This window comes from Herpailurus yagouaroundi, unplaced genomic scaffold (genome assembly GCF_014898765.1).
Source record: "Herpailurus yagouaroundi ecotype Mexico unplaced genomic scaffold, PumYag 163, whole genome shotgun sequence".
Lineage (NCBI taxonomy): Eukaryota > Metazoa > Chordata > Mammalia > Carnivora > Felidae > Herpailurus > Herpailurus yagouaroundi.
Window position 1 is genome coordinate 41,268,186 of NW_024412404.1, and position 12,939 is coordinate 41,281,124.

Here is a 12,939-nt window from a genome sequence, read left to right on the forward strand (position 1 = left end):
GAGAAGGGTTGGGGTGGCAAGGAAGTTGTGACTATAAAGAGATAAGAGGGAGTTCATATAGAACATGTACTGTATCCCAATTGTCACATCTTCACAGTGATTACAGGAATCTATACATATGTTAAAATTTATAGGGGCGCCTGGGTGGCGCAGTCGGTTAAGCGTCCGACTTCAGCCAGGTCACGATCTCGCGGTCCGTGAGTTCGAGCCCCGCGTCGGGCTCTGGGCTGATGGCTCAGAGCCTGGAGCCTGTTTCCGATTCTGTGTCTCCCTCTCTCTCTGCCCCTCCCCCGTTCATGCTCTGTCTCTCTCTGTCCCAAAAATAAATAAACGTTGAAAAAAAAATTTAAAAAAAAATTTATAGAACACTATACCAAAAAGAGTCGATTTTACCAAATTAAAAAAAAAAAATGGTGTACATGGCTCTGGAAGTGTCAAACCACGGCTGTGAAATTTCCCTAGTCTTTCTAGAAAGTACAGTTATAGCAACTGGATGAAAGCTCAGAATATCTGTTCCCTGCCCCACTTCTCAATTAAAGATTATTTTTTCCATCTAGACTTTTGTATCTCAAATATACTAAACATGACCTTTTTTTTTTTAAGTTATTTATTCATTTTGAGAGAGAGAGCAAGTGTGCAAGCAGGGGATGGGCAGAGAGGGAGAGTGAGAATCCCCAGCAGGCTCTGAGCTATCAGCACAGAGCCCGATACGGGGCTTGATCTCATGAACTGTGAGATCTTGACCTGAGCTGAAATCAAGAATCAGATGCTCACCTGCCTGGGTGCCCCAACCATATTTTTAAAATGACAGAACAAATCATATGTAATAATTATGTTTCTAAAGCAGCAAGACTAGATGACTTTACATTTTTTAATGTGCTTTAAAAAAGTATTTTATATATTTCCGTTTTTTCTAGTATTTCTATTCCTTGCATAGTTCAACCCTCTACCACCTCACACACACAAAGGTTTTTTTTCTCCAGGTTTTTCCTGCAAATTGTACATCTTTAGGTGGGGGTAGGTGGGGGATAAGAAGCAGGTTTTATACAGCTGATGTGATCACTGTACATACAGGCTTGGAAAATGCTACCCAATCTGCCAATTAATTAAAGCATTAATCTGAGGAGCAGCCAGGCTGGAGAATGTTTACTCAAAGAGGGGAGTGGTAGGAATTGAGTGGGAAGCTCCCTGCATTTGCATGAATGTGAACGTGCTCAGAAAACCCAGCTTTCTTTGTCTCTAAAGGTGGGCAGCCTTGATCTTGTCCCTAAATCTTTCTGGGCAATTTAGGAAGCCTTTCAAGGAGCTGGTCTCTCAAAGGCTGGAGCACAGCCAAATCTAGAAATGCAGACGCTATACAGCAGTGTGGAGAGCTAGTCCAGTGTAGTGCAGCTTCTCAGACCTGGAATGAAACCTTCTAAATTCAGGAGTACGTGCTGGTAATTAGGTAGAATATATCTAATGGTTTCACAGATTTTGAAACCGTGTTCAAATCCCGGCTCTGCTTCTTATCAGCTGTGTAATTTGGAGCCAATCATGTAGTTTATCTAAGCTTTATTTTTCTCATCTGTAAAATAAAAATTATGAATTGCTCCTTCATCTCAGAGCAGTTAGTCCTTTGCTTTACTCTATGCAGAAAGGGAGCTAAAGAGTGGATAGGACTTTCCAAGAATACAGGCTGTCTCCAGGAGTTGGGACTGTGCAGCCTTTTGTTCTTTTTAGGCTTATTTTTCAGGCGAGGGACTATAAACCTCAGGGTTTCGCCTCACCTTTCTGGGATGTGCTACGTTCTTTATCTCTATGAGAAGTGACCTTGACCATAACAGCAAAAGACATAAAGATAGCTCATCCTAGAACCTCTTTGGTTGTGTTGACTATAGTTGAGATGAGGTTTATCTGTGTGTCACTAGGGAGAGTGGTGAAATGGACGTGGAAAATTGACCCAACAATGTTTGGTGATATTAAAGAATTACTTTTAATTTTTAAAATTGTGGTAAAAAAAAAATATATATATATATATATGATAAAATTTACCATCTTAACCATTTTATTGCTAATTTTTTATTAAAAAAATTTTTTTTAACGTTTATTTATTTTTGAGACAGAGAGTGACAGAGCATGAACAGGGGAGGGTCAGAGAGAGGGAGACACAGAATCTGAAACAGGCTCCAGGCTCTGAGCTGTCAGCACAGAGCCCGACGTGGGGCTCGAACTCACGGACTGCGAGATCATGACCTGAGCCGAAGTCGGCCGCTTAACTGACTGAGCCACCCAGGCGCCCCTTATTGCTAATTTTTTAAAAGTTTATTTATTTTTAGGGGCACCTGGGTGGCTCAGTCAGTTAAGCATCCGACTTTGGCTTAGGTCATGATCTCGCGGTTCCTGAGTTCAAGCCCTGCATCAGGCTCTGTGCTGTGAGCCCGGAGCCTGGAGCCTGTTTTGAATTCTGTGTCTCCCTCTCTCTCTCTGCCCCTCCCCACTCACACTCTGTCTCTCTCTCTCTCAAAAATAAATATAAAAATTTTTTTAAACATTTATTTATTTTTGAGGGTGGGGAGGGCCAGAGAGAGGGGGACAGAGGATCTGAGGTGGGCTCTGTGCTGACAGCAGACAGCCTGATGCAGGGTTCAAACTCAAGAACCGTGAGATCATTTTTGACCTGAGCCGAAGTTGGATGCTTAACTGACTGAGCCACCCAAGCACCCCCATTGCTAATTTTTTAAGCGTGATAATGATACTGTGGGATTTTTTAATTTCTTAATCTTTGAGCTACATAACTAAAAATTTTACAGATAAAATGATACATCTGTGATTTGCTTTAAGGTAATCCAAAGGGAGGAAGATTGACCCAGCAACCAGGAACTTTAGCCTCATGGCACAGATAAGAAGGGCCTTTTTCTAGAGTTTAGCTTTTGTCAGATGGCATCACTTCATTTCTGTTTGTTTTCTTGCAGAACTCTCAGAAATTGAGCCCAATGTGTTCCTCCGTCCATTTCTGGAAGTGATTCGCTCTGAAGATACCACTGGCCCTATCACTGGACTGGCGCTAACCTCTGTCAACAAGTTCCTGTCCTATGCACTCATAGGTAAGAACTCAGGCTTTGTTGGATGACCACAGCACTTCATTTCCTGCCTCGCCTGGGGTGGTCAGGCCTTAGGCAATGATCTGGTGATACTGGAAAGTTTGTCCCAGCCATCTGTTTCCTTGTAAGGAGAGAAATAGGACTGTTATTGGTTACTCATTATGCTAATTGACTCAGGTCGTGCAGTGTGGGGAGGGAGGGAACGTTTCCTTGGGACTCTGGTTTCTTTGTGCTTTGGAGGGAGTTAAGGGTATGGTGCCCTTGGAGGTTTGGTTTGGTTTATTTTTAAAATTATTTTTCAAATACAGTGCATGCTTATTTTAAGATAAACAATAAAGAGGTGACTAAAAGAATTAATGGTTTCTCCTTTTTTGTAATGTTCCTCCTTCTTCCTTAGGTAAATAATGTTGACAGACTGATTTGAATCTTTCTATACCTTTCTCTACATGTATACAACTATATATAAAGTATCATTTAAAAAAATAGGATTATGTGCTATGCATTTTCTCCTTTTTTTACTTAATAGTATTAACTTAGAAAGATGTACATGATATAATTATCCATCTGATTTGTTCTTTTCCACCCAGTTTTATTGAAATATAATTGACATACAACATTGTGTTAATTTAAGGTATACAACATAATGATTCAATATATGTTACAGATGATTACCACAATAAATCTAGTTAACATCCATCACCTCATATAGTTTCAACTTATTTTCTTGTAATGAGGACTTTTAAGGTCTGCTCTCTTAGCAACTTTCAGATATACGATGTAGGTTTTTTTAAGTTTATTTAAACTTAGGGCTCAAGCTCACAACCCCAAGATCAAGAGTCTCATGCTCTCTTCTGACTGAGCCATCCAGGCACTCCTCAAATACACAATGTAGTATTATTAACTGTAGTCATCATGTTGTACACTACATCCCCAGAACTTATAAATCTTATAACTGGAAGTTTATATATTCTTCTTTTAGTGTCATAAGATATATATAATGTAAAAATTGCCATTTTTATCATTTTTAAGTATACGATTCATTGGCATTAATTACATTCACAGTGTTGTACAATCATCACCACTATCTGTTTCCCAAACTTTTTTACCCCAAAAGAAACTCTAAACATTAAGGAACAATACAGCATTTCCCTTCCTCCCAAGCCCTTGGTAAGATTTTTTTCTTTGTAGTAAAAGTGTATAATTTCTATAATATAGATATAATACCAATATTTTTCTTACTGAATAATATTTAATATTTAGGTTTCCTAATTTGAGCCACTTACAAATAATGCTGAAATAAGCATCCTTATTCATATGTCCTTACTTATTAATTTTCCTTTGTATGATAGATTCCTGTGCTTGAAATTTTTGGATTAAAGGCCATGAGCATATTACATTTTTTTTATTTTAATTTCTTTTTAATGTTTATTTATTTTTGAGAGAGACAGAGACAGAATGTGAGTGGGTTAGGAGCAGAGAGAGAGGGAGACACAGAAGCAGAAGCAGGCTCCAGGCTCTGAGCTGTCAGCACAGAGCCCGACGTGGGGCTTGAACTCACAGATTGTGAGATCATGACCTGAGCCAAAGTCGGACGCTCAATCGATTGAGCACCCGGGCACCCCGCAAATTACATTTTTATATGTGCTACCAGGTTGCTTTCCCAAAAGCTTATAGTATTTATACTTCCAACAGTAATGTTTGAGAATTTCCATTTCCCCACCCTTACACCTGCACTGAATATTAGCACTATTCATCTGTGCTAATTTGGTGAGTGAAAACTAGTATTTTATTGTTTTTATTTTTTTAAGTTAAACATTTGAATCTCTTCTCCTTTTTCTATTATTTTACTGAGTTGTTTTTGTTTGTCTTATTAATTTATAGGAGCTTGTATAGTGGGGATATCACCCCACTGTCTATCATAGTATTACAAATATTTTCTCCCAATCTAGCCCAAATATTTTATCCAGACTGTTGTTTATCTCTGAATTTGCTTATGGTGTCTTTTGGATTCCTTTTTAGTTGGTCTTGTCACTCAGGATCCTGAATTCCTTTTCCCCTGTTGCTAGCCCATGCGCAGGGGTGAGGAACATAGAAAACAGACAGCTGTCTTTGTTTCTAAGGAAGGAGACAAGAAAAGACTAGCTCTGGCTGTAGCTAGCTAGGGAAAAAAAAAAAAAAGACCTTTGATTCAGGGCAAGAAAGCGCTTTATCTTTTCTAGAAAGTGGGATTTGCTTAGCAGATGCATTCAGGATCCTGAGCAGAAATCCTGGGTGCCAGCTAGGTTCTGAAGAGGTGCATCCATCTCTCCAGATACCCTAGTCTTAGCTTCATACTTTTCCTGAGCAAAAACCAGGCCCGGCTACTTCCAGCCTCACCCTGAGCACCACCTGCAGGTCATCTCTCTCCACAGCCTCCAGCGGCTGCCCTCCGTGCTTCTTCCCTCTGCTCTCTTGTCAGTGTTACTGTCTCCCCTTCCTGGACTTGGCAGACACGCTTGTCATTGGAGACCTCAGGCCAGCTGGTCACTGGAGTTTCCTGTGGTGGGAAAAGAGAATGCTGGAGGTGGTGATTGCAGTGGGCATGAGAGAGGGGGCAGGAAGGAGTGTATGAAAGCCAGAAGGCAAAGGAGATGAGATTGGCAGCTTTCCCTTCAGTCTGCTCCAGAGTGGCTAGGAAAGGAGGAGATTCTAAGGAAGACGCGTTCTGCTAAGTGAGCTCAAGCCAAACAATATTTTGTTTAGGCTATCCTAGAAGAAACTATCCCTCACCTGTCAATCCTGTGACCCAAGGCTTCTAGAATTATTTTAGATCCTACTCCAAGGATCAGCCTTTTGTTTGGCCCCACACAGCTGCCAGACCAGGATTTGTGCCACTGATTGCCTGGCAAGCTATGTCTGTGGTTCTAAAGACCTATCACTCTCACCTGCCTTTTTTAGAAAATTAACTGTGCTATTTCATTCAAGCTCAGGGGATAAGAGCAACAAAGAGATCAGTTAAACTACTTTAACAAGGGAGATTACTGAAAGAGGGGAAGAAATAGACCTGTAGGAGCCTTGTAAAGCAGGAGTAAAGCTGCCGTTCACATAGCTCTGAAACCCCACATAATACTGAGGACCTGGATTTCCTGTGCAAGGAAAAGTCTAGCTACGGACCATGGAGGCCTGAATAGTCAGGCAAGGGCTATGAGAGAAGACTCAGGCTAGGGCCTTCAGGTTATAGGATTTTCTGAGTTGAATGGGAGAAACATGGAGAGTTGGGGTGATAGAAGGAGCTAGGGCACCCCGTATACTATGTATCATCATGAAATTGGCTTCCTCCTTTTTAAAAAAAATTTTTTTTCAATGTTTTTATTTACTTTTGAGAGAGAAAAAGCTAACAGGGGAGGGGCAGAGAGAGAGAGGGAGAGAATCCTAAGCAGGCCCCACACTATCAGCGCAGAACCCGATGCGGGGCCCAAACCCACGAACCTTGAGATCACGACCTGAGCTGAAATTGAGTCGGACACTCAACCAACTGAGCCACCCAGGCGCCCCGAAATTGGCTTTCTTCTGCATGAACTCTAAGTAACCACTCCTGGTGCTCAGTGGGGGCGTGCTGTATGGAGAGTGTCTTTGACCAGGTGTCAGAGACTAACCAGGACAGAAGAGAAAAAAGAAAACAAATGAGAATCACTTATAATTCATGAAAGTCTTCAGGCTCGTTGTTACAAGGGAAATGTTTTGGTTTCTCAGCCGCACCACTGAGCTTTAGGCTCAGGAACTCTGTTATTCAGGTACCAAGACAGAAAAAATGGTAAGAATTTCTTTTAATTCCCACTACTTAAAACTAGGAGGTGCTCCTGTAGTACACCGTGCCACCTCTGGAGCAGCCTTTCTCTGTCACTCGCAAAGCCTTGCCATGTCCCTCCTTTTTTCCCCTACTTATGTTTACCTTTCAAGGATAATCTGGGAAGTTCTGCAAGACCCTTGAAGGGCTTGAGGGAGGCCACTTCTTTGGCTACTCCTTTTGGATATTTAGCAGATTAATGGGAGCAGTTTTTCCCTTGGCAGTATTTGTGTTAGTTTCCAGCATGGTGCTGGTTGTCTGATCTAGCTTCTCCCCTCTTCTTATTCACTGTTGAAATTCTCTCTTCCTCCTACTCCCGGGTCAGCCAGCCTCCAGTCTTGTTTAGTTTGTCCCCTTTTTCTCCTAATGCATGTTTAGTTAAGCTGGTAGAATGATTCTTGCTCCATGTCATATTGTTTTAAGTAAGAATGCAAAGCAGGAAGAAGTCTCTGATTTGCTATAAAGTGGCACCCAGATATATGTATTGGCAGCAGGGACTGTCCATTTCTTTCCACTACTCTCCTACCTCACTTGCACCTGAACACAAAACCCCAGAAGCAACCAGAGAGAGATGTGTTGAAGGAGAAAACATGAACCGAGAAAGTCTACAACCTTGGTGTTTGAAGGTCTCGTCCTACTTGGCCCTTGCTCTGGGCCAAAAACTCCTCTATTTCTAGGCCCTTCTTATATAAAATGAGTGGCTTTACACCAGTGAGTCCAAAGTGTGGTCCCCCTGACCAGCAGCATTAACTTGTCCTGAGATCTTGTTAGAAATGCACATTGTCAGGCCCCACTGTAAATCTACTAAATCAAAAGTTCTCAGAGTGGACCCAGCAATTTGTATTTTTAACAAATCTTATTAGTGATTCTGATATATACTTAGGTTTGAGAACCACTGTTTTACACAGTGGGATTTGTGCTGAGGAGCTTGTTAAAGCCAGTTATGAGCAAAATTCTCCGGTAGTTCAAGTAACCATGGGTTGGGAAATTGAAGAGGAGAAAAACAGTCTCTCAAGGCAGTGCCTATACAGGATATCTTGCCTTTCTGTCTCTCTTCTCCATACAATTTAGTCTCTTTTTCTGTTGGAGCAGATCCCACTCATGAGGGCACAGCAGAGGGCATGGAGAACATGGCGGATGCTGTCACCCATGCCCGTTTTGTGGGCACAGATCCTGCCAGCGATGAGGTTGTCCTGATGAAAATCCTTCAGGTAAATGGAGGGGAAGAGCAATTAGGCTAATGGCCAGGAGCTGGTGCTATCGGCTCTCCTTACCCAAGACTGCCGGCAGCATGAAGCTGTGTTTTGACTCCGCTGGGGCTTAGGGAGCTACTTTGTTTCTAAATAAGCAGCTCGGGTACCCAGAGTAAAAGCTTTTCTAATGAAAATAATTAACAGCTTTAGATGAATTGATATCAAATACCAGAAGCCCTTAATACATTTGTACCTCAGGTGGACCATATCTGCCGTTCATCTGTGGGACTCATGGGCTAGGGCTGGAATGAGTGCTGAACTATATCTGGGTCATGGAGAGTAAAGGCACAGTTCCCAAGATAAGTTCCTGGGAGATCCCCCCACACCCATCAAACTGAAGTGAGGTCAGCATTCTTGCTAACCTCTCTTTCTCACCCGAGTGCTTCCGTAGGAGACTAAAGGAACAGAAGGCAGCTTCTCTCCCCTCAGGTACACCCCACTTTACCCAGCCTGCTTTATTTATCGCTGTATCTCCTCTTTCTTCCTGGTAGGTGCTGCGGACTCTGTTGCTGACCCCAGTGGGTTCCCACCTAACCAATGAATCTGTGTGTGAGATTATGCAGTCTTGCTTCCGGATCTGCTTTGAAATGAGGCTCAGTGGTAGGTGCTTGAATATTGGGCCTGTCACCATTCCTAGGGCCAGTGTCTGTGAGTATAAATATAGGATACTGTCTCTGAGCCCCAGAGAGGTGGAAAACTCTGGACTTGTCCTTCACCTACCTTGTGGAGCCAAAGGGGTCTAGAAGTCTTTACTTGACTATTGTGCATCTAGAATAGAGACCTTAGTTCATTGTGCCAAGGCAGAAATTGGGATAGATCCCCAAATGACTTAGCCCAGGCACCAAATCTGCCTCCCTTGGGCTTTCGGGGATTGACACCAGCCTGCAACCCTTAAAAACGCATCATCGTGCACCAACACCCGGCCCACCCTCAGCTTTTTCTCCTGTCTCAGTAGTGCCACCTAGTGGGCTACTGAAGTTGTGGCTGCCAGGCTGAGCTGGAGCTGGTTTTAATAAGTTTGGCATAATCCTTAGTAAACAAGGTTTGGAGGGGAGTCTGCTCTGAGAAGCCTCCTGATAATAGCACAGCAAGTAATGACACCTGTGTTATTTGTTTTTGCCTGTGCAGAGTTATTGAGAAAATCCGCAGAGCACACTCTCGTAGACATGGTGCAGCTGCTCTTCACAAGGTAAACCTGCTGCTGTTTGCTTCAGCCCGGCTGCCCGGGCCTCTTGAGCTTGCCTGCTTCCACACAGCCACTTCAGGGACCTGGCCAACCCCACAGCCACTTCAGGGGCCACTGGGATTATGGATGGGGGTAGTTCACTGGGCCCAGGGTTACTGAATAAGGGAAAAGGAGAAGGGAGCTGGCTTGGCCTCAGAGAGAGGCAGGGGGTTATTTGATCTAGGCCAACAGACCTTGTTCTGCTTTCCAAACTTGTGTCTGTTTCTGTGCAGGTAGCAGCTGGGAAAGGGAACGCAGAGAGGAAGCCAAATTCAAGGGAGCCTGGAACAGGGTGCTGAACTCCCAGAGCTCAGTCTGATTTCTGTGAGAAAGGACCAAGGCTAGGGTGACAAACCTTGTTGGCCCAGACTCTCCCAATTTTAGCACTGAAAATCCTGCATCCCTGCAAACACTTCATTCTCTGGCAAACCAAGACTGCTGGTTACCCTCATCAAGGCCCTCAATTTAGGGACTATGAGGCCTTTTCATATTATGCCTAACTGCCTGTTTCCTACACCTCTTTTCAGTAGACTAACTTTGAGAAGAGCTGACTGAGGCAAGAGCTTTAAAGCCTCCCCTGGGAGATATTAATAACGGGGTTGGTTATGTATCTGTGCGGCCCAGGGTTATATAGGAAATCAGTGTACCTTCTGCTCAATTTTGCTATGGACCTAAAATTTCTCTAAAAAACAATCTAGTTAAAAAAAAAAAAATTCCCCATGGTATTTCATTTTGCTCTCAGATCCATAAGTAATAATTCTTATTATCCACACATTAGATCTGCCCCTGCTCCCGGCTACAAAGCATTCCCACTCTTCAGGCTCAGATTTATTGGTTTCAAAACTCAACCTGCCTTTTACTGCTCACACTATGTCCAGTCTCCTGGGATTTTGATGGACTGCCCTCTCCCCATATTGTGCCTTTCACCTGTACTTGTTAAGTAAATACAAGCAGGGAGGGGTCAGTTTAGGATGAAAAGAGCCTCCACACTCCAAGGGCATTAGTCACTTTGCCCTGGTGACTCCCTTCTTTTTAAGAATGTGTCTGTATTATAAGTCTCCCCCAACTTCTTACTTTGATAAGGTTCTCAAAAGGATGAAATTAGCCTGCTTCTCTTCCTAGTTTTTCCTAAGAGACAGGGCATGCCCTGGCCCACTGCATCTTTGGGCTGTGGCTAGCATGCTGGGGAGATTTGTTGTTATCCCTAATGACAGTTCATGGGGTTCTCTATCTTGTAGGTTACCTCAGTTTAAAGAAGAACCCAAGAACTATATGGGGACCAACATGAAGAAGGTATGAGCTGCTGTCCCTCATCCAAACTTTGGTCTCTCAACTTTAGTGCTATGGGGATTTTCCTGGACACCCTTGCTTGGCAAAAACATGCTTTTGCCTAGACAGGTCTGCTTGGAATCTAAAAATAGCTATCATTCATTTAGTGAGAAATTTATTCTTTCCCAGATACCTTTCCTTCCCCAACCTTTCCTTCCCAGCCTATCTTTGTTGACCCACCACATAAGCTGGTGAACCAGTCCTTCATGGAAACTTGGTAAGGCCCATCAGATTGGGCTAAAAATGTATGTTGATAAAAGTGAACGTTCTGCCATCCCCTCAAAGCCCAGACTTGTCAGTAGGTAGGAGGCCTAAAGAGGCTATGCCCTAAGTCCCACCATAATGCTGGATTAGAATGGGCTCATACTTGGGCTTGTCTCTGTTGATGAGACAAATCAAGCCTGACTCTAGATCAGAAGGTTCTCAAACTGATAAAAGAATGTGATCAGAAGAATGGCCTCTTTCTATTTTAAACTGAAGTCCTGAACTTCACAGACCTCTGATGAGGATTCTACTTGCAACCCTAAGAGGTTCTTCCCGTGGAGATGGCCCTTGGCTGTTTGGTGCATGCACCTGACCTTCCCTTCTCCCCATCCCTATTCCTGCCCTATGCCCTATTGGCGTGTGTCTGAATTTATTTCACTTTGTTTAAATCGTTCGTTTGCCTGTCTTTCACAGATTTCTCCATGTCTCCTCAACAAACTGGAGCTAAATAGTGGGGAGCAGACCAAAGCCCTGAACCAGTTAGAGAGGGTACTACTCTTTAAGAACCTCAAGGTCTCTCTCCCTCTCCCTCTCCTTTCCCCCCTTTTTATTTATTTAAATTTTATTTTTTTAATATGTAACATCTGGGTCACATTTCCATTGTGCAGAGCACAACTTACCCCTACCTAATAACACAGCACGGTTTTGGAAGAGTTGCATGTGTTTGTAGCTTTGCAGTGTTGGGAATTTCCCTGGGGGCATCTGGTTGCATGGAGGCAGAAGGAAGCTTTGAACTGGTGACATATCATGTAGTGAGCCTGGATAGAGAGCTTGGGTCCTGCTGACATCTTGCAGGGATGTTTAATATCTACCAATTTGGGGGAACTGTGAGGGACCTCTGAGCAAGCCCCTTCCCTCTTCTACCCTTTGCCTGTCTCAGAGCTGGCATATGGAGCTTAAGCACAGTCTTTGGCTCTATTTAGATACCTGAACTGCGTTTGGAGGGAAAGGATAGTCCCATCTAGTTGGGGTCTTTTATTTTTCATAGTTAATGTTAAAGCGTTCGTTCATTCCCAGGTTTAGGACTCTAGGTGGAGGGGAAGGAGCTGGATAGCTCAAGATGGGTTCTGCAGAGATGCTGTCTGTCCCTTAAAAGTTGAGATGTAGAGGAGTTTAGGGGAGAGGTCCAAGTTAAAGATTACCCCTAACCCCATATCCCTGCTTTAGGAAGAAGAGGGAGAGAAGGAGGTATGGGCTGTCTATGTTTAGGCTGTCACATGAGTGGCATTCTGGAGGTGTGATTGTGGAAATCCAGGTCACTGAAGATTAAAAGAACTGTGTATGTGTGTGTACACCTAGGTCCCTAGGCCTGCATTCTTTTTGCATGCACAGTGTCCATTTTCATTTATGTGCTTGACTCATCTCAAGTTGCAGCTCTCTCTTCAGTGGCTACCCTGCCTTTTGCCATGATTATTAGCCTAAGACCTGCCCTTTCTTTGTAAAGCTTATACTGCCCTTTGGAAATACAAAGTTATACGGATTAGGTGTTGGAGGGTTCCATGAACAGGGAGCATAACTGTACTTTGTCAGGGCTGAGGCATTTGTGAGAATTGGAGCTTCTCATCCCCTACTCCAGCCAGGAGGCAGAGAATACTAATTTTCTGAAATGATCAGGTTGGAGCTAGTTTTGCAGAGATTAAAGAAGGAAACAGGCAGGACTAATCCTAGTGTCAGAAGGAATCTCATTGAGTGACTGGTTTCTCGGTGGAAGTAGGACCACCTGGAGTCACTGAAATTGGGAATCCGCCTAGAGAGAAAAGATATCTCACAAAAGTGGATCCAGATGTTAGTACTTTTTGGACCTCAGTGACAATTGCCAGTAAAGCCAGGAGGTTCTTGTTTTCCCTCATTGATCTCTTGAGCTTCTTGACTGTCTGTATGTTTGGCTGACTCTTACTCCCAGAGGTTTTTTTTTTTTTGTTTGTTTTTTGGGGTTTTTTTTTTGTTTTTTTGTTTTTT

General features: G+C 43.2%; 1 protein-coding gene across 12 annotated transcripts in view; it reads left to right on the plus strand.

Annotated features, from left to right (window-relative positions):
* The window catches only part of GBF1 (golgi brefeldin A resistant guanine nucleotide exchange factor 1), a 120,153-nt gene that overhangs the window by 83,881 nt on the left and 23,333 nt on the right, over positions 1-12,939 (plus strand). For 7 of the 12 annotated variants that reach the window (XM_040486266.1, XM_040486265.1, XM_040486268.1 and 4 more), the window contains 6 exons: positions 2,955-3,086; positions 8,002-8,120; positions 8,654-8,762; positions 9,291-9,351; positions 10,626-10,680; positions 11,395-11,493. In XM_040486266.1, coding sequence (XP_040342200.1) covers positions 2,955-3,086; positions 8,002-8,120; positions 8,654-8,762; positions 9,291-9,351; positions 10,626-10,680; positions 11,395-11,493 — 575 coding nt within the window. The remainder of the gene's footprint in view (positions 1-2,954; positions 3,087-8,001; positions 8,121-8,653; positions 8,763-9,290; positions 9,352-10,625; positions 10,681-11,394; positions 11,494-12,939) is intronic. The other 5 variants (XM_040486273.1, XM_040486275.1, XM_040486274.1 and 2 more) reach the window with 2 other exon arrangements.